At 41.1% G+C, this 27,305-nt stretch overlaps 2 protein-coding genes and 1 long non-coding RNA gene across 5 annotated transcripts; 1 reads left to right on the top strand and 2 right to left on the bottom strand.

Annotated features, from left to right (window-relative positions):
* Window positions 1–108: 108 nt before the first annotated feature.
* Window positions 109–3,444, bottom strand: LOC133974654 (uncharacterized). The gene is made up of 3 exons (XR_009924682.1): window positions 3,306–3,444; window positions 2,933–3,022; window positions 109–2,839 (listed from the first exon to the last, which is right to left on the bottom strand). It is a non-coding gene; the product is annotated as an uncharacterized LOC133974654 (long non-coding RNA).
* Window positions 3,445–4,599: 1,155 nt separating this feature from the next.
* On the top strand, window positions 4,600–11,889 carry fbxw5 (F-box and WD repeat domain containing 5). Its single transcript, XM_062412958.1, has 10 exons — window positions 4,600–4,729; window positions 6,112–6,307; window positions 6,427–6,584; window positions 7,180–7,363; window positions 7,674–7,822; window positions 7,906–8,238; window positions 8,351–8,531; window positions 8,645–8,792; window positions 9,171–9,383; window positions 9,675–11,889. Exons 2-10 carry the CDS (start codon window positions 6,121–6,123, stop codon window positions 10,012–10,014), a joined length of 1,893 nt encoding a protein of 630 aa, XP_062268942.1. The 5' UTR covers window positions 4,600–4,729; window positions 6,112–6,120; the 3' UTR covers window positions 10,015–11,889.
* A 3,806-nt stretch (window positions 11,890–15,695) lies between these two features.
* On the bottom strand, window positions 15,696–27,296 carry traf2b (Tnf receptor-associated factor 2b). 3 transcript variants are annotated; one of them, XM_062412960.1, is made up of 11 exons: window positions 27,158–27,296; window positions 22,454–22,654; window positions 21,355–21,433; window positions 21,055–21,153; window positions 18,945–19,106; window positions 18,788–18,862; window positions 18,535–18,609; window positions 17,546–17,770; window positions 17,149–17,452; window positions 16,784–16,932; window positions 15,696–16,704 (listed from the first exon to the last, which is right to left on the bottom strand). In XM_062412960.1, the coding sequence occupies exons 2-11, from the start codon at window positions 22,627–22,629 to the stop codon at window positions 16,486–16,488; spliced, it is 1,563 nt and encodes a 520-aa protein (XP_062268944.1). In that variant the 5' UTR covers window positions 22,630–22,654; window positions 27,158–27,296; the 3' UTR covers window positions 15,696–16,485. The 3 variants fall into 3 exon arrangements, with proteins under 3 accessions (XP_062268944.1, XP_062268943.1, XP_062268945.1); XM_062412959.1 differs by lacking the exon at window positions 27,158–27,296 and adding an exon at window positions 26,779–26,899; XM_062412961.1 differs by lacking the exon at window positions 27,158–27,296 and adding an exon at window positions 22,815–26,692.
* Window positions 27,297–27,305: the final 9 nt, after the last annotated feature.

Raw genomic sequence — 27,305 nt, 5'->3', positions numbered from 1 at the left:
TACGATTTCTTGTTGTATATGCGTGCAAGGGGTAAATCTGAATAATATTTCCATTCATTTTCTAAACTGTTTTTCCCATTTAACATTTCAGTCGATGGAGAGCCAGAATCAAATCAAAACTTGTTTTTATTTGTATAATCCATATTCACAAATCACAATTTGCCTCATAGGGCTTAACAAACTGTACAAGGAGCAACACCCTATCCCTTCTTACACCAGCAAGGGGAACAGTCACAAAAAGATACCAGAACAGTAATAATAAGTACATGTACTACTACGAATGCAAGGAAATATACAAAAATATTCAAAATACAATAGAAAAGGATAGAATAGATTGTCTTGTTGTCATTGTGATGGCCCTGATCTCCTCTGGTCAGGGTCAAAAGACAGAAGGTGAAAAGATTCATACAAGTGTGTTTGAGGCAAACCACAACGATTACAAGAAAACCACAGAGAGACAAACAAAGAGACATAATACAACTCAAAAAGACACAAAACAAAACAGAACACTGCTCTGAATCTGTGGCTCTGGTTCTTGTGTAGGTGTGGGGTGCATCCATTCACACGTCTGTGCCCATAATCCCAAGTGTCTCATAATCCGTCCACAGTCATGAGCCTTGCCTCTTGCTTAAGGCGTATCCTGTCTCTGCCTGTAAGAGAAGTGTTTAATCACCCACAGGAATCTCTCCTCCACACTGCTTTTAAAAAAAATCTTTTTTCTTACTTTACCTAAGTGCAGTTTATTACTTGGAGTAGCCACACTGGCATTGCTGGTTTGTGGTGTGTGTTTGTGGATGTTTCAGTGATGATGCTTGAATAAACTGCTGGATGGGCCAGAGGGACCAGATCAGTTTTAAGTAGCACCATATTCAATTTGCAGTAGTTTTAAGAAGGGTTGGGTATGGCGAGGGGTTGGTCATCTATTAATCAAAAGGTATGTGGTTCGATCCCTGTGTGACCTTATGCATGACGCCGAGCCCCAAGTTGCTGTGCGAGTGTTACACAATGCACTATATGAATGTACATGAATGTTTGAATGATGACCAGTAATGTAAAACACTTTACTAGATCAGAAGAGTGCAGTTCATTTACATGTGTTAAAACTTTAATAAGAAGAATCACAGGATTGTGAAGTTTGATTTTTTTTTATTCTATACAAATTATGTGTAAACAACTGATGATTTATATGATCAAATTAATAAATATATATTTTGTATTAAAACTGACGGTTAAGTGACAACTGAATTCAACATTCTATTTTCCTTTAATCTTGGGATTTGTATTCAGGTTGTAACCTTAATTTAACACACTGATCACTATGTATGTATGTGAGTTACATTAGTGTGAATATTCCTTTATGGTTTTCTCCTCTTCAGGTGGAGGTCCAATCCTTGTCCGACCTGTCAGCCAGCGTCTCCTTCAGGTCTCTGCTGGTTAAACACTGCCAGGCAGAGTTCAGGAAGAGCTTGGACAAGGAGGACATTTATCAAAAGAGTGGGTCCTGCCTGAAGCCAGTCCAGGATGTGAGGGTCATCGACCGGCTGAGGGAAGAGCAACAGAACGCCAAACCTTCCGGTTGGTTCCTCAATATGCTGAGGTTTATTGGGGAGCTCTTCCTCTCCAAGGTGCTGGCTGAGAAATCCATGCACTGCTGCATCAGGAGGCTGTTGCAGAAAGGAGACGGGCCGTCTCTTGAGGGCCTCTGTCAGCTCCTCTAGATGATCCAGCAGGACTGGGAGGTGGTGACGTCAAAGGAAGTGATGGACACCTACTATAACCAGCTGGACCATATCACAGAGAAAGGGAAGAGGGCACCAAGGCTCTCCCTTTTGTTGAAGGAAACAGTGGATGCCAGGAAGATGGCATACTCCACCCCCCACTAAGTTTTTAATGAAAACTCATGTGGGAAATATTACTTGAAATAAATAAAATGTTCATATTTAATTTGGTTATTTTTTCTGTTCTTCCTCACATCTCAATTATTAAAACATACGTGGGAACTATAACTTTACATTTTCCCTTTTCCCAAGAATCAACAAAAAACACAGAGGACTGCAGAGTTCCTTGGGTGATATTTGACAAAAGTACAATACTGAACTATTTTAGATTATATCTAAATGAGAATTCAAGTAAAATAACATATTGGATCACCTTTCAGATTCAGCTGGTTGTGTTAGATAGTTTTCATTCAAGCTGTGAGCTTATTCAATATAAGCCTTTGGAGTGATATTTATAAAGCAACAGCATGGTGTTATTTGACTAGGAAAGACAAAATGCAGCTTTATTTATCTATCTATCTATCTATCTATCTATCTATCTATCTATCTATCTATCTATCTAGCCATCTATCTATCTATCTATCTATCTATCTATCTATCTATCTATCTATCTATCTAGCCATCTATCTATCTATCCATCTATAGTACTATAGTACTATTTTTTCCACATGATGGCGCCAGATATTCAGGAAAAGAGGGTCTCAGAGGAGGACCCTCTCCCTGAGGGAGTACAGTCACAGATAAAGAGATGAACTCAGAAGCCATTTGCTTAATTCATGGATTATTATATCACATTACAGGTATAGTTAGTAAATATGTGTCTATGTCGTCGCTGCTGCTGCTGCACTTGTCAGCTCTCAGACTTTATCTGGCTTCCACACAGGGAGTTAACAGACAAATCATCATTAGAACAACTGCACAGCAACATGGACACACATAGATTACAAACTTCACTGATGGATGACCGGGCTTAGAAACGAGGGCATATCCTCAGTCCACCCTGCTGGGATTTTAAACTGGTGGTGGTTTCTCATCACTGGAAACTGTCCACACGTTCTGCCCTGCACAGCGAGGAACATAAAGACAGTTACACCATCAAAACAACAACAATCCTTATTTCTGACTAGCATCCTATGACACGGTTGAGTGATCACCTTTACACTGTGACAGACATCCGGCTGCTGGGCTGCTCGTGTTTGAGGGGCCACAGCATGATGATATCCACCTGGCCACTCTACACAGTGCTGCAGAGAAACAGAGTCAAACAGGCAGAGATGATTATTCTATCTGTTTGTATCATCAGCCACATTGTCAGCAAGTCTTACCTGTCGAGAAAATGCAGAAGCAGGAAACATGATCCTATCAGGTTTAACACACTCTGTTTTCACACTAATCCATTTTCTGTCAAAGCATGAAGCTGCATGTGGGAACAGTTCCCTGGTCCTTAAAACCTGTTTGCGACTAAGCTTTCCTATTTGAAAACTCATTTTAATTTGGTCTCATCGCTTAAAAAGTTGGAATACTTACGACTAAGTATTAGTCACAACATCGCTCCACTTTTAGTTTTTCTCCCCACACGTTTGTCTTGCAGAGCAGTTCTGTTGTTCCTGTGGAGTCTGTGTTGTCAGGAGTGACCACCCACACAACAATGATAATGACACAGCGTTTTCCACTGACAGAGCCTCTGAGGGTCACATGACTGGTGCTCCCGGTTGGAGGTATTTTGCTACTGCACTGACACATGTGTTGTTCAATCTTTTCCCCCAGTGATTAGTTCATGGAGACAAAAAGAGGGAACACAATTATATTAAGATCTTATTTCTGACACTAAATATGATCACAACAATGTATAAATGAATGATAATGGATATTTTAATTCAATTTAGCCTACAGAGATTTAAATAAAAGTTATACGTTCTCGTTTTTGGAAGGTAAGATTTAATATTTAATAGGAAATATTATGATATTATTATTTCAATTCATAAATCTTTATTTTTAAGTTGTGACAAATGAAGAAAGTAATTATTTTAGTGTTTTTTAGTCTTTTCTAACAATTATTTCAAACATGTTCAGAGTTACCATCATTATTAATATTGGTGTATGTTTAATATTAATAAATAAATGGAAGAAAATTAGATGTGTTTAAATCTGTTTTGTGGCACATTTTAACGTAACATTAATGGCTGTTCAACATCTTGAAGGAAAGTAGCATTCACTCAAGTACTTACCTTTTTCCACTATAATTCAACACAAACACATTTATTTCTTGCCAGACAAACCATAATGATACAGATTGTATTCAACAAATGCACTATTATAGATTCCACTACCTATAGCAGTATATAAAGTAAGTTAGATTTATCCCCATTAACATCTAGTCATATAATTAATAATACAACATAAATTAATAATCCTGCACAGTACTTACATTTGTCTTTCATAATTCAAATATACTGATACAAATACAATATTGTATTCAAGGTCACAGTAACATAGGAGGTTATTGCTTAATTGTCACCATCATCTTTTATTCTTATGAGTCTAATACTGTATTTATCTTATTAATACTTCTGTAAGTCTTTATTACTTACTTAACTAATTGTTGTTGCTATTGGAGCTTCTGCTAAACATCTTGAATCTTGATCTTGATCTGAATAAAAATCCAGAGGGTTTGAACTTTAAAATATATATTTAACCCAGTGATGGTGTTTAATACATCTTTAACAAACACCTTGTTGTACTTGGGATGATTTACTGGTAATGAACATATTTCATTAACCTCCGGATAGATTGAGTTGGTCTATCTCTTGTGGCATCGACGCTTCTGTTATCTGTTGGTAGAGTCTGGCTGGTTCGACACAACACCGGAGGATTGTTGTCATTTCTGCGCGGCTAGCTCTTAGCGCTAGCTAGCTGTTCCATTTCACCCTCTGCTTATTTCGATCCAGCAGGTGAGTCTCCGGTCGTGTCAGTAACTTCGCAATGAACTACAGTGGTTAACTACTGACGCCATGGCGGCGTTTTATCAAAGCAACCCCGAGTCGGTGAAATTAAGTCGTCGGACGGAGCGAAAAGTTGAAAACAAATCCAGGCTAACAGCTAGCTTAACGTTAGCTTGATAGGTGTCCGTGGCTAGCTTAGTAGTAAACCGACTGGTTTACAACAAACACACTCAAACACCCGCTTGTTATGTGGAGAGAATCTGGTTAATGTTTCCCAGCCCAGCACCGAGACTCAGTAGCGTCCTCTTTTAGAACTCGATACGAGCTTTCACGCTCAGCGACTGAAATGTCCATGTTGGGTAATCTGCGCACGGGAGGTTTGTTTCAGCGAAGATCAGAGTGAACGTGTCCACAGCCACATGAGACCCCTGGTTATATTTATAAAGTGGTCGCCACACGAAGCGGTGAATGTCACACGGTTGTTTGAGGTCGCAGTGGAGCTAATGCCACGCTAACATGGATCTGCTCACAATGAGGAACACGTTGTAGAGGATTTAGGTGTCAGTGATCTGACATGTTGATGGTATTTTGGGGCTGCACGGCTCAGTGCTGACTGTAACTGCAGGGGTGGGAACTATCAGCTGTCAGACACAGATTACAGAGGATTGACCTCGGGCTCTTCATGTTTGCACACATCGAGAGTTATGAACATTTCTGACTGACTTCATGCCCTCTTCAATTTCACATCTGTCAGTCACTGTTAGGGCTGGGTTATAAAAACAAAATATATGAGAATAACAATTTCTCTAGTAGTCAAAATGAAGAATTGCTATGATAAATGTCACATTATTATTTCGTTGAAGTTTAAGGACAGATTTTTGCTACTCTGTGAAGGTTGTGGTGGTTTTAAAACTCTGCCAAATGAGCAGAGAATGACAAACTCGAAACAGTAAAGCATTTTGAAAATCTGAGGTCTATCAATCGTGTTATTCTTCCTCAGTCGGCTTGATAAATATTGGCCTCATATAGTGATAATTATTTATATTGTTTTATTTCCCAGCCCTAGATAATATGCTCAGACCTTTTTTTTTTAGAAAGGTGTTGATTAAATATTATGATGTTGGAGGCTGCAGTATGTGGTGCTGTTGTGTTGCATCATACATACATCATTAAGAATGGTGTGATTAACAGAAACATCTCTCTCACAACTACATCATCCTTAATTTTCTTACTGTTGGATAATCATATTGCTTCAATGAAAAGTAGTATAAGCTAAAACTATGCAGATCAAGACGGAATAAGATGATCTTGAAGATATTAAAGGCGAAACTGTGTGTGGAGAGGTTAAAATTGCTTCAATAAAATATCAATAATGTCTGTGTGTTGTATAGGATGTTATTATGGAGCGTGGCCCAGTTCTGCCTGACAGCCTGGTGTTGGAGATCTTCCTGTGTCTGTCCCATGATGCCGTGCTGACAGCTGGTCTGACCTGCAGACAGTGGCTGGCGGTCTCCAGAGATGAGTTCTTGTGGAGGGATTTGTTCTACAGCTACTACCGCATCCCCCGCTATGTACCCCGCCACCCAGGTAAATATTAATACCTATAGGAATTATAAGACAAGTTATGTATTCAAATAATACACTTTTTTTATACAGATGTGTAAAGCAAGTGACGTTTTAAAGAATTTACAATCTCTCATTTGCAGCGGCGGTGTCTTGGTACAGGGAGTTCAGGCGTCTGTTTGACTGCATCCCCTGTGTGGAGGTTCAGACGCTGAGAGAGCACACCGACCAAGTCCTCCACTTGGCCTTCTCTCACAGGGGGCACCGGTTCTCATCGTGCTCCAAAGACTGCACTGTTAAGGTAGGGATTTAAGGTATTGAATGGATTTTTACGTTTATCCTGGATCTTATTTATTGACTTTCTGCCAATGTGACAGGTGATTGTTTTCCTTGTTTGGATACTTACTTAACTGCTGGACTTCGTTCTGGTTCAGTGATAGTCCTGTTCTACATTTTTAAATCTTAGAAAAGTAAGGCACAACAGATCAATGTAAACAAATTATTTAATTTCAATACAGTGCCACGTGAAGTGCTGCAAACATTATAAATAAGAACTTTAAAGAGCTCAGTGTTTCAGGTATAAACGTTCTTTCTGATGCTTTGATACTTTATACTAAGGCAACTTTGTTTTTGTTTCTCCAGCCTTAACCTCATGTTTTTATTTGAGTGAAATTATTTTTTCTATCATATTTGTGGTTTGAAATGTTGAAACTCGCTGTTGCTGGGCCGTATTGTGAAAGCAACTGGAGTGCCCAACTGGAGATATGCAAGGAACACTTTACCACTGTACTGTTTATCTTTCATGTTGTTTCCTCATCATTTTACCACCCTCAGCTCTCCTCTTCCTAATTATCACTCACCATTTCCAATCCTATCTTCTGCCGCCTCATGAGCAGCTGTGGGACACGGAGCAACCAGATGGCAACCTCTCATTGGTGCACAGCTCCAGCATGCGGGAGTTCAACTGGGGCTACACTCAGTTCTCCCAGTTCAATGCCGACGACAGCCTGCTGCTTGTGTCGGGGGTTTACCTGGGCCCACACCACTCCTCTTCAGGGGAAATCGCAGTCATCAGTCTGGGTAAGAGTCAAAAGAGGAAATGACTCATAAGTCTCTTGAAGAAAAATGTATGTTTCCTTTGCATGTTAATATTAAGACGTTTTCCCCTCTAAAACGAAGTCATTCATAATGTCTGATAACCTCTGAGAGTAGATCAAGTAATAACAGTCTCATGATATGTTTGCTTCTGGGATGAAGAACAGAGTTTACCAGTCATCTTTCACTTTGCTTGTGGAAAACCATCTCATAGATGTTGATGTGTTGAGGAAGTATATACATATAAGCAGCTATGTTTTAATATATCTCATGTTTCTCCTTTGCGCCATCACAGAAAATTACACACTCTTGTCACGGGTTAGGAACAAGCCGTACGATGTGTTTGGCTGCTGGCTGAATGAGACCCACCTGATCTCTGGGAACTTGCACTGGATCGGCCAGATGACCTCCTGCTCCGTGCTGTGGCTCAATAAAGCTTTCCAGGTGAGGACAAATATATAAATGAAAATTTCCAAATCTCCTTCAAAGTCCTTCTCTCCTTCTCAAACGTTTCTTTTCGCCGACAGGATGTCGAATCAGAGAATGTCAACGTGGTCAAGCGCCTCTTCAAGATCCAGAACATTAACGCAAGCACCATCCGCACAGTGATGGTGGCCCACTGCCGTCGTCACGACAACCCAGACTTGGTGCTGGATTATGAGGCCCAGTCTCAGGCTCAGAGGCAGAAAGGGCCACAGCGGCCGCACCAGCCCCTCCTCTTTGACCTGGGAACCTCCGGCAGCGAGGAAGACGACGAGGAAGCAGCAGATGACGAGTCTCAGAGGGAGGCGAGGGCTCAAGGCTGTACCGCCGCCCGGGCCCATCAGTCCACTGGATCAAACCGGGAGCATGTTATACAGGTGAGGTGCGTGGACACTCTCCTCAATATTTTGTTCCATGTTGTTAAATATGATATTCTTCATTGTGCCTCTTCTTTTGTCCTTGTCTCTCTTCTTCAACATTTTTTATCAGAGTCGTAAAAATATCGGGCCCAGGGACCTGGCGATCGAAACCCACGTGGCTAAGATGATGGGCAGAACCCACACGAAAGCACCCGACTGCAGCTTCAAAGAGCAGCCTGAGTCCGGGGAAGAAGACAAAACCTACTTGCTCTTCACCACCGGCAGCCTTACGTACTCCCCTCACCAAATAGGTATAGTTTTCAAACTGCGAGGAAATGATTATTACATTAACACAATGCAACACATTTATGAAACCTTGTGAAGGAAGAATCCGACAGACCCTCATTTTGTTCTGCGTTTCCAGGTATTAAGCGGATCAAGCCCGACCAGATGACAACGTCCGGTCCCGTCCTTGGTGAAGAGCGTAGCTCGGAGGAGTTCTTTGATTCCCTGGACCATGTTATTGATATCCATGGACACATTATTGGAATGGGCCTTTCTCCAGACCACAGGTAAATAAACAAACATAACGAAATAGATTTTGATTAAAAAACACATATTTATATACGTATATAGCTACATAAAATACATACCTTTGTAGTTGGTAGCATTTTTCACCAACGCTCTTGTGTCAATGGGAAATACACTTAACAAAGGGTTTACATTACTGTGGCAGTAGTAGTATAATGAATGTCCATAACCTTCAATGACATATTCAGTCATTCAGCCTTGTAATGTAGCCTCACATTATATTTTCTGAGCCTAAAAAGCTCAAAGATAGATTATTAGTACATAGTGAGTATTGAGAGTATACAGATGTCCGAGTCTTACTGCAGCTGATAAGAAATGTCATTTCAACTTTACCTTTTCTCCTTCTCTTTGTTGAGCAGGTACCTTTATGTGAACAGCCGGGCTTGGCCTGCCGGATGCGTGATCTCCGACGCCATGTCGCCGCCTCCCATCGCAGAGGAGATAGACCTGCATGTCATCGATCTGAAGAACTTGAGGGAGGAGAGAAGAAGCCTGCGCGCTCACCGAGCCTTCACCCCCAACGACGAGTGCTTCTTCATCTTCCTCGACGTTAGCAGAGACTTTGTTGCCAGGTGGGACCGTGTACCTAGTGGTCATGTATGAATAGCAGCACTTAGCAGCTGACATGGTGGGAAACTTGTCACCACATTATCACTGTTCATGTCGTAGTAAAATCATATAAGGCTCTTTTTATAATAATCATATGAGTCACACATTCCAGCTTTACACATTTATAGATTTGAATTTAATCCTCTGATGTAGCCCATATAATGACAGATGGAAACACATAATCTGACTGCAGTGTTGAAATCATTTAGTTGTGAAGGCTGTACTGACCCGTGCCTCCGCTCTCCTTCCTGCAGTGGAGCTGAGGACAAGCACGGCTACATCTGGGACCGTCACTACAACATCTGCCTGGCGCGCCTGGCGCACGACGACGTGGTGAACTCGGTGGCATTCAGCCCCTCCGACCAGGAGCTGCTGCTGTCCGCCAGCGATGACTCTACCATCAAGGTGTGGCGTTCGCCGCGCATGGACCGCCTAGCGCAGGCCCCCGGGCGGCTGCCGAGGCCCTGCAGCCTCCTGTCGTCCTGGTTGAGCCACAAGAACTCCACTTCTGCCAGCAGCGTCAATGGGAAACCACGAGTCAGGTTGGAAAACACTCTGAGTGGGTGGGAGCGAGGAGAGGAAAGTCAGACCTGACTCCTCTGTGGTGGGAATATGTATGCACTCCATGTATATGTACAATGTGGTTACAGTCTGTGGTTTTGCTTGAGCTCACGGTGTTGTGAGCTACGGCGGCTGGCAGGAGACGAGATGAACCTCTGTGTTGGACACAAGGGTGCGCTGTTGTGCCAACAAAGGACGGAGCGTTGAATTGCCATGTGGAGTTAACACCTTACTCGCACAAGACAGACACGCTGTTTCCTGAGAGACGGGTTATTTCTGTTTTATGAGTAAGGTGCGTCTGAACAGGTCAGACACCGAGCTCCTGGACCTGAGGTGTAAATGTGCTGCAGAGACGGCACCTGATGATCAGAGGAAAAGTGCTGTACCAGAAAATGTTTTCAGAATTTATCCCCCTATTAATGTAGTTATGTCCATTTGATGTTTTGAGTACCCCCCCCCCCCCCCCCGTTTTTGAATTATATACCTTTAAAACCAAAAGGGAAAAGACGTTGAGCTGCATGTTGTGCAGTCTGCCCTGGTTTTTAACGACTTCCCTTCCTATTGTTTTATTGCCCCAGTAATGGCCGATCCCAATTCTATTCAACATAGAATTATTTAGTGACTGATTCCTAAAGAAAAAAAACTTTTGGCGTGAAGCATGACTGTGTTACAAAAAGTTGTTTTGTGTAGCCAAAATGTTTTTTGGACGATATAATGTAGAAATGTATTTAAACACCTTCAGTTATTAGTAGCACAAACCTGCACCCAGTCATTTTGTAACGACACATAAGGGGGAATCTCAGAAATTCATGATTTCTGGACTTTTTCATTAAAAAATGTGTTTTTCTTTCCTCACAACATGTCACAAATAATTTTCCATTTTTTTTCAAGAAGAACTTTTCACTTCATGCCCGAAAAACTCAACATAGAGTAGGAGGTACATGGACGTATGGGCACTGCTGAGCATTTTCTAACATAACTTCAATTTATTCTTGGTCATTTTAGTTGCACTGTTTTCTAATCCCGTGTTTTTGAGGTCATCTGTTGAACACTACATTTTAATTGAGTAAATAACCACCATCCTTTTAAATAGTGTGCATTTTAGAACAAGCAATGTTACATTACATATTTAAATGTGTTTTATATTCAGGACGCACACAGTGTGAGATCATCATATTAACATGGCACATATTTAATTCTTACATTAACTAACGTTTTAAAAACACTGTTGAACTATTCAGTTTACACATTAAATTGGCGTTTTTTTTTTTTTATAATGGTAAATCTGTTAAAAGAAAGGATTTTTCATTTTATTTTCAAGACAAAATATCAATAGATGGAATTTCTTCGATATTTCAACTCAAACTAATGTTGCCCGAGTAGTTATCTGTGTGATACCCCTTAACTGTGGCATAAGAACAATCAATACCTTCAAGTATTCCTTCAGAAAGTATCTCATGAATGAAGAGCAGAGTAAACCTGTTTCTAAGCGTCATTCCGGTCCTCGTCAAGGCCCTTTTACTTTTGTTGATCTCAGTGTATTCTGAGAAAAGGAAAACAAAAACTAAAACATGATAAGTGAACCAGGAGACTTTGTGCGTCAGCTGCGGTTAAACCATAACACGATGCCGATACTTAACTCGTTAAAAGATAATGTTTTGGATGGAGAGTCCCTGCTGAGTGAGGTTTTCCTTTCAGCTGATTTAAAAGCCCTTCAAAGTTAATTTCCTGAGAAATCTCTTCATCAGATCAGTGTCGCCACCAGTTGTGCAGCCTTTTTTTTTGTGCAATAAGTCTTGAACCCTCTTGTTGGTCCCCTTCAACCAATTTAAATACTTTTTCATTATCCCCATATTTCTGATCATGTTTACTGCCTCTACTCCCCTCAAATAAAAAGTCTCAACATGTGTCCGATTAATCTCCTTTGCTTCCCACAGACTTGGGTTGTACTTTCGGGTTATGTCGGGGAAAGTTTTGGGCGGTGATACTTGAGAACTTTACGTCAGTTTTCTTGACAAAAGACTTTGGATCTTGTTGACGCTGACATCAGAAAGCAACCAAAGGCAGAGACCTGATACTGGCAAATAACAATGTGGCTCTGTCACACTGAAACAATGACTCAGGATTCCTGTTTTGTCTATCGAGTGGGCGACATAGGTTACCACAGGAACTGCAGGTTTCCCTACAAAACCATTGTTCATGTAGTAGCATCCTTTCTCGTAGTTGGTGACATTTTCTCATTTGTCCACTTGTAAACTAGACACTGGTACAACTCAACACAGCTTACTTGTAAAAGTACCCATTTGCCAAATTGTAAACAAATACAGGCCAGATGTTCCAATCCATGAGTTCTTCATAGTCATATGAAAGTATTACGAGTACACAGTTTTTCATTTTTGTTTTAGTACTGAGCTGACAGCTGAATGACAGGCTGGAGGGAGAACATTTCAAACTTCGGCAACATACAGCCGATTGGCTACAGGAGAGAAGGTTGTGATTGGATGAAAAGCAGGAACTGTGCATGTGACTTAAGAGGCAAGTTTCTGACTGAACTGTTGTTCAGCTTCATTCATCAATTATGAAGGGACTTACAGAGAGACACAGGAAAATGAGTAAATTAGAATGAAATTACATTTATTGTGAACAGGGGAAAACCCGCTTTTTCCAACTCCGCCTTCATGTTGATCCCTCAGCTTCACACCGGTAATGTTTTGTGTCAGCGACCTGCTCAGTTGTGATGGTATCAATGAACTATCATGCACTGGCACGCAAGAACCAGGTGGAAAACAACCAACCAGTCAGGCTGGTGTGACGGAATAAAAGCACATGTATCTCGATTTCGTCTGGGGGGGGGTGGTCTTAGACTTTATCTCGACCTCCAGCAGTTTCCTGAGCTCAGAGAGATGTCGGGCGGATGTCGAGTTTTGTTGAATGGACAGTTCAAAATCAGTGAGTTCTAAAAGCAGAGGAGTAAGAGAGAAACTAAAAGGAGGAACTGCATATTTGAGGCTTTTGTTTCCTCAATCGCATTCATCGCTTAGTTATTTAAGCCTCAGGTCTCACGAGATGAATGTCTTTGTAGAGAAACATAACCACTGTGTTGCTGAGAAACAGGAAGACGCCCTCCCCCCCCCCCGGCAGGAAGGAACTTTCCACTCGCCCCGGCTCGGTCTGCTGAACCGCTTCGAGATGACGAGGTGTGACCGCTTCTAATCTATGTCGCTCAGTTCATGGCAGAGGAAGTGTATGTGGTTGAAAAAAAGCACATCACTGGAACTGTCACATTGAGGTTTTCATCAGAAAGGCGGGAACTTATAAAAATAAAATGTTCTTGCTGCAATGCTTCAATATAGTAAACTCACACACTGAAAAAATATGATATTCTACTTATTGTTTTGACATTAAATATATATCAAGCAGCTAGTTGAGTTACTTCTGTTAGTGAATTCAATCTGAGACTACAGCCACTAAGTGGCTCACAGTGGTGAAGGGAACAAGCCTGTATTAAGGAGGTATAAAGTTCAGCACCTTGTTGTAGCATGTTAGCAAGTTAACATCTGCTCATTAGCTCCCAAACCTAGACACAAAGTACAGTTGAGGCTGATTTTACCATTCCATGAACAATTTTACAATTCACATTGATTAACATTTTGCATGAGATGTCTTTAGTATTTGGATTAATGATTAACCAATAGAATATAGATAAAATGGTAAAAAGAAAAATGCTAATGATAAATCATTGAGATTTGACCATAAGCATGTTTAAAAACAAAAACATTTGACCATTAGCTTTTCGAATGAGTCACGTGTTTCTTTTCTACCATGCTACTGTTAGCATTTATGATACAACTTTAGCACGTTTTATTTGAACCATATACATGAGGTCTTTCTTTAAAATACCTTTATTCTAAATGTGACTAAGAACGAAACTCACGGGCAAATTTGCACAATTTGCAAATCTGTGAAGAAGCTCGGGAGACTTTCTCTGCAAGGAAGGACCTGAAACACTATTCACTGAGTCAGTGCTTTGAATCAGGCTTTGTGCAGAGGTTTTGGGAAATGCCTTTCAGTAACGACGAGAAGCAAAGGAACTGCACATAATGTCCATGTTCATGTAAACAGCAACTAACAAAAGGGCAACCATGTTTTTTTTTGTGGTTATATTTCCATCAACATGTTCATATAGAGACATGCATCTGCGTTGCAGTCTCTCATTCTGTGAGACAGACCTGAAAGTGTCTCTGCTCATAGAACCACATGGGTCGGGGTCACCTATGTTGGCCCACAAGGGGAATTCATCAGCAGGGTTAATGGCAATAAAAATAGACTTCCGTTCTCATATTTTTTACCTTAACCCGAAACATAAGTGCAGTGGGTTCCGCAGGCTGTTGGTATACGATGAACCACGTGTCTACACGATGTGTTTGAGTCGAGAAGGGCTGCGTCGAAGACTGATTATTTTCTTGGATCTATAATGTGTGATGAAATAGTAAAAATACATTTTCTAAAGACATATAACTCATTTTAATCTACATCATGTTAATACAATCCCACAATTTGTTGTTAGAAATATTTGTCTTTACAGTTTACACACGTCAGGTGATAAATTTACATACTATAAATGTTTAATCAGAAATACATGAAAACAGAAATAGAACAAAGAGAACTCGTATATAGTTTAGAATATACTTGTGAATATTTTATAAATATATCATCACTATGAGTGATCAAGATGTATGGTTACTTGTACAGCTGAGTTTAAAATAACTGAGTTAAAGTATAAAGTATAATAGTCTTTTTTACATTGGAAAACTGCTATTTACAAAAGATTAGACTCCAGGTTTGAACTTGTTATTTGTTTGTTAGCAGGATTACGCAAATACTGGAAATTGCAAGTTAGTAAATTTTTTGGGGACAAAATCCTCAATGAATTCTTCATCTTTTCCGTAACATCGTGAGATAGGATCCTTGGCGGAGGTTTGTGCTCCGAGTGCCATTCTAGTTTATTTCTTTAATTCACTTAGAATATATTTAAGGGATGACTGTTTGCTTTAGAGTAACTTTGTAATGTTTAGTCAACCAGCATCTACTCATAAGACAAAACCTGTGTAATAAAAGCAAAGGTTATATTCAGTGTAGCACTAAGAGACTAGAGATAAGTGATGATTGATACGTTACCCACACGTGATAAATAGAGGCTTACTCCATTTACATGACACAAAAACGCTCTCAAGGTTGCAGAATTTCACTGTATTCAAAAAACCTTGTATCTAAATGCAGTGAGGAATTCCTGACAGCATATAGATTATATATATATATATATATATATAAATATATGTATAAAATAATATTTTTTACTAGATTTATTTAGAGCCTGTAATTTTTTATAATTACAGAACTATTGAACTCAGCAGGTGTTAATGTAACTATAGCCCAGGGGTCTCATTTCTCACTGTTGGGTACATGATGCTGATGATCAGCTGATATAGATTCTATAGATCTGCAATCTTTGTGCTGAACGGAGTCCAGTACCACACAGATTGAATCCTCCCAGTACAAACACATGCATTTAATCATAATTCTGATAAATCTTTTACACTGTAAAAAGAGGATAAATATTGAAATAATAGTAACCTTTACATAATAATATTGTTTTGAAACACTTAGTAGAATTTCATTTCATTTTTTTTAGGAAGGTCTAAAGTTCCAGAAAATTTATAAATTGTACTAATTGGGAGGTCTTTGGTTTCAATCATGTTACACTTCCGCCCCCACGGAATTTTGAGGCACATGGACATCAGGCAGGATCTGCCACACATCTCAGGGACTGCCGTTTTCCAAAAGGTAAGACCTGTTCAATAACTTGTAGTTAACGAATTATTTAAAACAGTGGCGGTTTGCTTTTTGTTGCTTGTGTATTCAGAACTTTCCTGATGTAATTGTGCATGATAAACTTTCCAAAACTGATTATATCACCTTTGTGACGTTTGTAAATCTATAATAAAAAAAATTGTATCTGCTTTATAATCACATCACTCCTACCCCATAAAACCGCTCTTCACCTCCACCTCACAAACAATCACTGAACAAAGTGCACGTTGCGTTAAGGTGTGCGTGTGCACAGTTTATGAATTTGAATCTTTTGCGAAAAGCTATTTCCGGCTTTTGTGCGCATGTACACTTTTTGTATGAACTGTTTTATATATGAGACCCCAGAGCTTTAGTGTTGTTCTTCATAAAGCCTGCTGAAAGCTTTACACACTAACAGAATGCATTGATATATATATTCTAATAACACAACAGATCAACCTCCATAATGTGGGGGTTATATTGTTTCCATCATAACATGACTTTCAATTATAGGATTCTATATATCGATCATGTAATGTTATGGTCACATACTTAATATAGTATAATGCATATTACTATGTAATATTATTATTACCATTATAATTCATTTTAGACGTCTTCATGACACTAAGTGCAGCTTCCACAGCCGGAAATCTATAAGCCTGTGAGGTCGACTATGGCTTTGATGAAAATTGTGTCATCTCTCAAATAGGGGCTCTTGCCGGCCAATTTAGCCAGTGGGCAGAACAACGGGCAGCCACTGGCGATGTTCATCTCACTGATCGGCCGCTGGAAGGATGTGGAGGTGACATCAGGGCGGAAAGCGTCGATAATGTGCTCCCTGTTATTCTGATCCAAGAGCATTAGAGTCACCTGGGGAACAGGAGAACGTATTAATTCATCTGGGATTCAGGCTTTAAATGAGTGAACATGTGAGTTTTGTTTTTCATACCTTCTGACTGAATGGCCACTTCATCAGAGCGTCATACCGGCCCCTCATGACCACAAAGAACAGCGAAAGGTGCGTTCCCCGTCCCGTTCCATCGCCGTTCAGATACAGCCTCAGACACATTTTGTAGCCGTACTTGCTGGAGTAGAACGCTACGAAGAAGAAGAATCCAGAATGTAAACAGAGCCTAAAAACAGTGTCACTTGAGAATAGGAGTGACAGGCACACTCCCTTAAGGAAAACAAGGGTGTACTTCAGTGGAAGTCCCCCCCGTCCACATGCCAAGAGTTAACATCATGCAAACCACTTGAACTTGGGTGCGTAGGATGTGCAGCATGTACAGAAGAGCTTTGAATCTGGTGTCTTACCAGGTGAGAACATTGCAGGAGTCCGCCCACCAACAGCGTCCTGTCTGCGGCGCGCGAAGTCGGAAACTTTCCAGACAAATATCCCATCATAGGTGCAGAACTGGAGTTCTCGCAGCAGATGTTCGGTCTCCGACAGCTGCAAGTCTCTCATATTCAGCGTCCTCTCCAGCTGTCGTACTTTGTTTGACAGATCCTCAATCTTTTCCTGGTCTAAGCGATGTTGATGCGAGAAAGCTTCCAATGTCACAGTGCTGCGCTCCACTTCACGGTTCAAGACACACACTATGTTTTCTAAAGCAATCACCTGTAGAGAAAAGCCAACAAACACAAATGCATTCAGATCCTCATAATAAGAACAAAGTGGGTAACACAGAGCCTTAGATTGACTGGGACTCACCTTCTTTTCCACGTCCACCGACTGTGGGGAGGCTGCAGCGCCAGTGTCCATACTGACTCCCTCCTCAGGAGCCCTGTACAGGCCCAGACCAGAGTCCTCCTGCCACTCGCCGGGACCTGAAGCCTCTGCACGTACCCGACCCACTGACATCACCATGGGCAGCAGCAGACGCAAGTGCTCCATGGTGCTGCTGTGCTCATGGTCACTGAGCTTCCCGTTGTCCAGCTGGGAAGAACAACAGAGCTCATTTAGCTGTGATCAGGTCTTAAATTTAAATTTCAGTAATGCAGGTGTTTCGTTCAGTTTCGTGTTGCCCTGCTGTAATGTTAAGTGTGGAGGGGGTTTTACTTTGGAGGGAAGGAAAGTTGCATTTAACCTCGTGCCTCTCTCGAATTAGATAACTTTATAAAGAGAAGCTATAAAAGGAGTTAAGAAAGGAGAACCCAGCTGCAGAGAAAATCCAACTCCACAACTTTATTTATAAAAGAAGATACGCTCTAAATATATGGTAGTTTGTGCTGTTATTTTGTAACCCTCACTAATCACTCTCCCTTCCAGGGGTGTGTTTTCCTGCCGATGTAAATGCAGCCACAGGATTCCAGATGATGTTAAACCCCTTGTTGAGTTAATCAGGGGGGAGAGAGAGAGGGGAGGGGACTTGTTTTTGCTGCCATGTTTGTTTTTTGTTAAGTAATTCTAAAGTTAATTATGCATTTTCTTTCATATATATAAGTCAGTGGTCATTTGCATTGTGTATACACTAAGAAATGTTCAAATGTCAATAATGTTTTATTGTGGGAGTGTTTCACTGGAGGAGGGGAGAGACCGGGGTGGAAAAAGCCGGGTGAGAGATATATGTGTGGCTGTGAGAGGGAGGGGGGGGGGGGGGGGGGGGTTCAAGAATCCTACATCATAGAATATCTGAGTATTTTTTGCTCACCTGTTTAATTGAAAAAAATTACTCAATAATATTTTATAAACATACATACCACAAATTTGCAGCCCACTTCACTGAATGGACAGGCACTCTTGGACTTGGCACAGATTCGGCTGTGGTCAATGAACTGGAGGTAGAATGGACAGAGGAAATGTTACAGAACCAGATCCAAGCAACGCACGACTCAACTAAACAGAAAACTGGACATTAAACATAGGATTGAGTATAGCATACAAGAGCCAAGGACTTTGTAAACACACAGCTTTTAGGTCAAGTTAGAGGTTTATTTGAGAAATCGCTCAAACCTTTTCTCTTGGGATCTTCTTCTTGCCACAGTCTTTACATTGTAATGGGAACTTCAGGCAGATTTCATCATGGGCCTAAAATACATGGCGGAGGAGAAAATGAGCCTGTGCACATTCATGGAGAATGCCTTCACCTGAGAGGGTCTCAATCTCTCACCTTGATTTCTTTAAAGTTGAAAGTCATCTTGCAGTATTTACAGTTGAGAGTCCTGGCCTCACATTCTCTCTCATTGTGGCGGGACTTGTCCGAGAGCAGGATCGAGGTGTTGCAGGCCTCGCACTGAACTCGATCAAATTCGCATTGGCCTTCATGCTGAGCCTGAAAAATGCAGGACAGCTCTTTAATCACTGCAATCTTACAGTTTGTGTTTCCCAGGCAGGGCGTATGAGTTCATTCATTATCTTACAGTGATCTTATCAGAGAATGACAGTTGAACTTAAGTGTTCCGGGAGGTTGGGCTGTAGGTTTTTCAATAAAGTCATATAAGACCTGTGGTTCTTTTGTTGTATGTTCTTATGAAGGCACTGCACCCTTATCAATCATTGTTAAAACAACCATTAAGATTAAGAAGTCCATTATTAGTTTCGCAATGTAACAGCAGCGGAACGCCATCACGTAAGTAATGTGCAGTGTAAAGAGTCCAGTAAAGGCAATATAACCAACACACCCATGCAATAACGGTAAGTAAGTGAATGAGCTGAAAGCTGCAATGTGGAAGAACACGTTGTTCTCTTCTTACACATCCATTTATCATCTCCACCAACAGGGTGTCAAAGGTAAGAACAGTACAGTGATCTCATAATTCATGTGATATTAACTAATTATGATTGTTATTATCAATGCCTTAGTATTTTAATGTATGTGGTTGAAAAACAGTATACTAAAGAAATTAGATATAAATATATTACTCCAAACATCGTACCTAAAAACAAATGAAAACAAAACTAGAAAGTTACTAGAAAATGTGAATATCAAAGAAGCCAGTTTTTAAAAAGAAGTCCAGCATAAATATGAGGAAATAATTTAACATTCTTTTTTTTTTCGAGCTGGCAAGGCCAAGTCCTGGGAAAAGAAAGGGGGCGGAGCTGGATGCGAGGTGGAGTCAACTGACCAGGAAGCGCAAGACCCCTTCAAAATGTCTACCCACAGCAGCACGCTGACGCCTCGCAGCCACAGGTAGGCTAACCTATTTTCGCTTTGCCTGCTCACTATCTGACACGCTACACTGAAAACACCTTGAACTAGATGTCCAAAGTAAGTGTGATAATCTTTAACGGCTGATCAGTTGGATCCCTGTCTCTGCTATGCCACCCTTGCACCACATTCAGCTTCATAACACTTCGTTATGGGTGTGGGTGGCTAGCTAATGACAGCGCAGTTCTTTCAAGACAACAACGCCCGAGACCGCATCCAACGAATAACAAAACATAAGTGTTGATGTGTCACAGACTGTTGTGATCGTTCCATGAACTCTGTGGTAAAACTACATTGCACTTTGAGCCCATAGTTATATAGAAAACAAGCACATCTTGTGAAATGAGAGAATGGTTCGTTGGAGAGCGAGGCTAGTCAGAGCCGACTCAGCAAAACGTGCAAAAATGAAAAGATATGCAAACATTTCCTGCCATCACACCTTTTTAATGTTTCCTGTGCCAGTACTCATCAAGGTCACAAAACCACATAGGATGACGACAACAGACCCCAAAATAAAACATCCTGTACACAGAATTTAAGATATGGATCTCATTTACTAAACAAAAACTGACTTATTTGCCCAGCACCGAGATATTTACAGAAGAGACAAAACTGTAGACACATGACGCCCATGCAAACACACCAGAAAGCAGCTTTATGATTCTCACAGGGTTTTTCTGTAATAAGTCAAACCACAGTCTGTTTGAAAGACTTGTCTCATCGCCTAGATCTGTTTCTGTTTCCTTCCTTACAGCCTGTATATATTCAGTAGTTCCCAAAGTTTATTTTCATGTAATGCTCATTTGGTACACGATGGTACTTTCCCGCTGAGCTGTTGTTGATAACTGGGTTAGAATTGAGGGACTTTCCAGGCCTGGTAAGTTTCACTTCCTGTTTCTCTGTAATTTGATCACCCTGCTTAACTTGCTCAACCATAAAGAGAACTGAAGGCTTAAAGGGGAAGGGGGAAAAAAACTGAAGCTTGTACAAGGTTTAATAAAGGCTTGGCAGAGAGAGAACACAAACTGTTTAAAGCACCAACAATAAAATGAAAGTTAGTACTATACTTCACCTCATACTCTTTTATAGAGCCCGTCCAATTGCAGCCTTGGTTCAAACACCTGGCTGGAAGACTGGCAATTTCTCTACCTGCTGCATTGTCTGGAAAGGCCTGGAGGAACAAAAGAGAACAAAGAGCTCAGTGAAGCCAGAAATAAAACCAGCAGACAGACAGAGTATGATGCATTGTTTGAGGCTGTGGTGAAGTATATGCCCATCACAGGCAATGGAATTTGGGACTGGAGTCATTTCCTTTCAAACAGAGTGGGGGTAAAAGATGGTTTACTGATTACACAGAGGATGGTACACCTACCTCATTACTATGCAGGATGGACATAGGCTCCTCATATATTTCCTCCTGGCGGCAGGCCTCACAAGGCTTTGGCCCAGAACTGATAAACAAAACAGGTTTGTGACTTTACGGTAAAATAAAACAGCTTGTTTCCTGCTGATCCAGAACTGGAACAACTGATAACCGGAATGAATGACAACAGAAGTGACAGGAAGCAGGAAACAGAAATGTGGGAAATCAATGAAAGTATGTGAAATATTCCTTATCTCAAGAATCTACGTGTATCAGGTTACTTTCAAACCATCTACTTCACATCACGGATCAAGTTACATGTCAAACAGCAGTTCACATGACCCAGGCACTTCTTGCTGTTAGACTTTTCATAAGTAGAAACACAAATGTCAGATGAGCTTTTTTACTGTGGTGTGAAGGTCTGCACATCCATCCATCCATCCATTATCTATACTAGTTATCATTTGAGGGCAGCGGGGGGAGCTGAAGCCAGCCCTGGACAGGTCGCCAGCATATCGCAGGGTCGATCATACAGAGACAAACATCCATCTACACTCACATTCACAGATATGGTCAATTTAAGATAAGACTTATTAATCTTGAAGGAAAGCCTTGTATATTTAGTCTCTAATCAACCTTAAACCAATCTGCATGTCTCTGGACTGTGGGAGAAAACAGAAGCTGGTGTTTCATTTATGTTTTCTTTAAAACTGTTCAAAACAATAATTTTCTTTCATCTTATACCTAATGATACTGGATATAGCAGTGGCTTGTATTCACAACATAATTAGTGCATTACTAAGCAGCCAGTGAGTCAATAAGAGGAAAAAAAAAACAATGGACACCTTTAGCATGAGTGAACCAGATCCTTGTGATACACTGACATCAGTATTAGAGTCCAGTCATCTGAGGGATGATGTGCATTAAGTAACTGATCTTGGGAGCACCAAAAAAGGAAAAATAATCCGCAGAGGCGAGCAGAGATAGGCACACAGGATGGGCTGAAGCATGTCCAATTAAAGAGTAAGCATTAGGGGGTGGAAGGATTGGGGTGGGGGGGGTGGGGGGTGTTGCATGCCACACGGTTGTTGGTGGATCTCCAGTCTACCTGGTGAGCTGCTTGAAGCAGTGTACACAGAAGCGATGGCCGCACTGAGCCTGAACGGGCTTCCTCAGGACCTGGAGACACTGCTGACATTTGTATTTATTCTCCATGGGCACTGAGAGAACACTGAGTGGGATTCCCGGTAAAGAGTTTGCACAGTCCAGCGATATTCGGGCCATCCTTGTCCCTCCACCTGGGGCTCTTCTGTGAAGAAATACGAGACACAGCACATGTTAACAGCCAACAAGTCTTGAGCAATATCCAGAGACAGCCAATCGATCACAATGTTCACATGTTCTCAAACATGCCAGTAATTGTTCCCATACCACTAAGTAATTATTAGTTATACCAGGTTGACACCTACCGGGTTGGTTAGATGGAATTTGAAAAGCGTCCATGCCCTTTAGCAAATAGACAAATGGCGGTTAAGGCTTGGCCATCCCTGCAGTCAATTGTGGACATGCCAACTTGACAGCAGTAATCTCTGGGTGCAACAGCCTCAAAGATGTGTCACACCCAATTGTAATGTCATTGCACAACTGAACCATGACATTCATATTGCTATTTATACAGCTAAAATATGATGTGTTGCCTCAGTGAGGCTATTGCACCTAGTACAGTAAATATTTGCAGAGGCATCGTGCCACATTAAATGTACTGGTAAGTGTGTGGGTTCCTGGCAGAGGGACTGGTGATGGATGGGTATGGGTGTGACAAAGTTCAGTTCACAGATGGCTGTGGTCCTACAAGCCAAGGATTTTATAGCCGTGAGGCGCTTGCCAGATGTCAACAGGCCAAACAGGTAATATGGTGGGATGAATCTTTGGCTGCTCTGCTAAGCCAACAAGAAGGAAGGAAAACTCTACATATACCATGGCCATAATACCATATACATTCAGATATAAGTTTTAAATTAAGTTCGACTGCTCATCAGTGGACTCTGTGCTTGAGCACAATCTGCTGAGACATGCTGCGAGGTAAATAGGTTTGTTTTTTGACCTTATCTGCAACGTCTATTTGAGATGCACGCAAATTCTTCCAGCTTATCGGCTGAATCTGTGGGGGGTATGCTGATCTGTCACAAAATAGATCTGATGGTTACAGGTTTATCTAACGAATCCTTCAGAGAATGTTAAACTGGCAGAGCTAAAGAAGAGTTGATGACACATCGCTGCTACGAGAACTTTGCCAGAACTTGTGTTACTTCAAAGAAGGAGGAAGAGGATGCCACTAAATAGTACAGTCTTACTCAACACATGGATTTCTTGAACTTCTGTGAACTTATACACACAAAAAATTAAAATGTTCGAAACACTTCTCTTCAACCAGGGTATCCAACTATTTGGGTAGGCTACTGAAAAGTTGGAATCTATTCACTAGTAACTGATAATGATGGTTGCACTACCATCTAGTGGTTATTTATACCCCAATGCACAGTGGATCACAAGTGGGTGTCGTCACAAGGAAAAAATGCATTTGTGAGGTCACAATGACCTTGACCCTTGGGCACACAGACTAATTTCATCATGGCTCATCTTGCGTCCAATTGAACCTTTGTAACACATTTGAAAAAATTCCCTGAATGGGGTCTTGATATATTGTGTTCACAAGAATGGAATTTAATGCCATCTAGTGGAAGTATCAAGTATGACACTGGGGACAATAAATGTCGACAGGTGTGCAGTTTTAATGAGGTGTCGCAAGCCGGCAACGTTTCCTTTCCATTTAAACCAAGATGATGCAACGGTGCTGGTAAATGCACAGGGGAGCTCATGCATCAAGTCTTTAATGGTAGAAAGACAATGTTGCACTGACGTCTATGGCTGAAAAGAAAGCGAAAATGTTAAAACTTTACACCCCAGACCACATCAGCCAGTAGAAACTTACACCAAATGAGAAGTGGGCCTAGAGAAGAAGTATCAACCACTGTTACAGTTGACTTGACTGATTAAAACCTGATTGGCACGTGCCTAGGTCCTTCTCACAAACTTGGCAGAAGGGCTCATTGGATAAAGCAAATGGGGGGCAGGTTAAATCTTGTACTATGAGTTGTACAATAACCGAGTGAAGTTAACTGAAGCAATGATAAGAAATCAAGCTCAATCAGTAACAGTTTTTCTGCTCACTGACACTTTTTCTTTCCATTAACACTTTTTAGTTTGTCTCCATTTGACCTGATGCAACTTCAACTCAAAATGCATTCATAATATAAAAATTAAAATGATTTAAAACCCTTATGGCAGATGTCCTCATATACAGATATAGCCCACATGTCCACCAAACCTGGTTTTACAGGTTCAGAAAATAGCATTCAATATATATATAAAACTTTTTGTTTAAGAGGGTGTTTATGGATTTCAGTTTGCAATGACATAAAAAAAATCCAACCTTTGAAATATTTCTGCTTGTTGGCAGAGGGCTAAAGGTTGCATGATAATGTTTCTAAGGTTTGAACTCTGTGCTGTAAAATAAGCAAAACACTTTCTGCAGTGTCTGCACCAATCCACTGATGACTTCAATGATTAAATCAGTCATAGATTAGTATTCAGTGTCACTCAAAATGTCAGCGACATTTGTGGGGGAAATACGACATGCCTACACATGTTGATTATTATCTCTATATTTCCAACCCACATTTACATTCGAAGTGTTGCTTGGTTACAAAACACACTTTTCATCTTGCACAAACTGCCTGGGAGTTTTTTTGGAAATGTGCCTCTGTACGGAGACACCCATGCAAACCTCCGCATTTTGGGATAAACCCTGATGGTGAACTTTTTGTTGCCATAGAAGTAGAAAAAGATCCAAATCCTCTTTTTGGGGAACTTCCTCTTAAGCCTATTCTCCTGGTGTTGAGAAATAGGAGAAACATCTTCTAAAACATCATTAGTGAAGTGAGATTAAGTCAAAATATAGAGCAGCAAGTCATTTTCATAAGTGTACTATTACTGGAAATATGCGTCACTTAACTCCTCATGCTTATATGAGACATGGGTCCAATTGAGCATATGACCAGTAATTAACCCTCAGCCAATAGTAATAACTGTGGAACCAGTCAAGCTACACACAAGATATGTACAATCTCTCAAGTAAGATTCATTTATAAAAAGTTATGTTCCAAAGTAAGCAATTATCTTAACTACCAATGTTTAATATCACATTAAAAAGCATTTTAACTCTACTTGAACTATTCATTATTACTGACATTTTGTTATCCTATCACAATTGTAAACAATGTTGGTTCATATTTCTATAGTTTAGTCTTGTTTATTCCATTTTTAAATTAATATTACAAAAAAATGTATGTTACATTCCGCCCCGTAACATGGAGAGTAAAACAGCAATACTGACTTAAGATCAGTAATTAATTATTCAGCTGCCTTGATCCACTTTGGGTGTTTTCTCATCAAGTTCAAGAAAAGCCCCAGCGGAGGTGGTAAAATGTCTAACACCTCACATCTCAGAAAACCCTGACGTGGTTTTAAACATGCTGGAAACTCCTTTTCCCTGTCATATGTTTCCCTGTCAGACAACGTACAGAACAGAAATTCGAATTTCAGAAGAAAATGGCAACACTAGTATGATGACACATCTCTCTGTAGAAGACCAACCTCGTTATTTCACAATATCCTCACACATGTCTCTCCTGGTCAGACACGTTAAGTCTGAACAGCAAGGGTAAAGGAAGTCAAACCACACTGTTGACATGACAAACACTTGAGCAAAGCAACCAAGCCTCGTTAGATACAAGAATACACCCAAGCTGGTGGCCAGGGAAGTGTATCCACTAAACACTGAGAGGGTAGAAACGAGAAAACCAGTGGGAACAGCTGTTAAACCAGTCAGTCTCATGGAGAAACCATGCGCTGAGTCCCTTTGTCCCACTCCACCATCCTGTTGAGACTAAAGGGAAGCTGTGTGTGAGCACTGAACACTGCTCAACTCTGAACACTGAGCTGTGGGAGAACAAATAACAGTGTAAACACACACAGTCATCCAAAGTTACAAAGTTCACAAAGCAGCACGTAGAGGATAAACCAAGCTGCCCAAAGCCAACCACTGCCTTTCAGCAGGTCCACTTTAGTGTTTTGCCATATAAATGCTACAGTCTGAAATCTAGCACAAACTATTAAACACACACACACACTCTCTCTGTGTGCGCGCCTCTTGAGTGCGTGTGTGCTCTCCGCCATGTTCTTGCTGTGCCCCTGCAGACGGACACACTCTGTCTCTTCTCTTCCCCTGCAGCAGACCTCTCGTCTCGTCTCCTCTCCCCCCTTCCGCTCCCTTCTCCCCGTGCACGAACCAAACCCTGACAATCTACTCACCGAGCTGCTGAGAGAAGATATTTCGTCTTATAGCCACACGACTGTCGGGACAGTATTTGACACACGCACACACAGTTCCTCCCTCTTGTTCCACGTCACGCAGTATAAAAGCTTGACGATCATTGTGAGACTCACAGTCGGTCTCGGGGCAGCTCCCTGCGGTTGTATCCTTGCTGGCTGACGTGTCCATTTATCAGGTTTACAAATTTCCACCCAACTGACTCAACTTGCTAGATTTTAACAGCTACGCAACTTTGTGCGGTTTCTTTACCACGAAGTGAGGCGGTGCTTTGCTGTAACTTTAGCCAAACTACTGACAGGTTAGCTAACTGCTAACTCTGTTGCTTGGGGCGTAAGAAGGGGAGCTCGGCTCACCGACCTTGCCGGGGTTGTCGTGTCTTTGCCGGCGGACGGGAACACGTCCGCCCGTCACCGCATGATGAGAAGGGCACGGCAACCTTTACAGGGCTGTTTACGTTTCTCACAGGGCCGGCTCACTTCCCACAGCTGAGGTGGACGGGGTCGTC

Source organism: Platichthys flesus, chromosome 19 (genome assembly GCF_949316205.1).
Source record: "Platichthys flesus chromosome 19, fPlaFle2.1, whole genome shotgun sequence".
Lineage (NCBI taxonomy): Eukaryota > Metazoa > Chordata > Actinopteri > Pleuronectiformes > Pleuronectidae > Platichthys > Platichthys flesus.
This window is presented reverse-complemented; position numbering and strand designations above follow the sequence as displayed.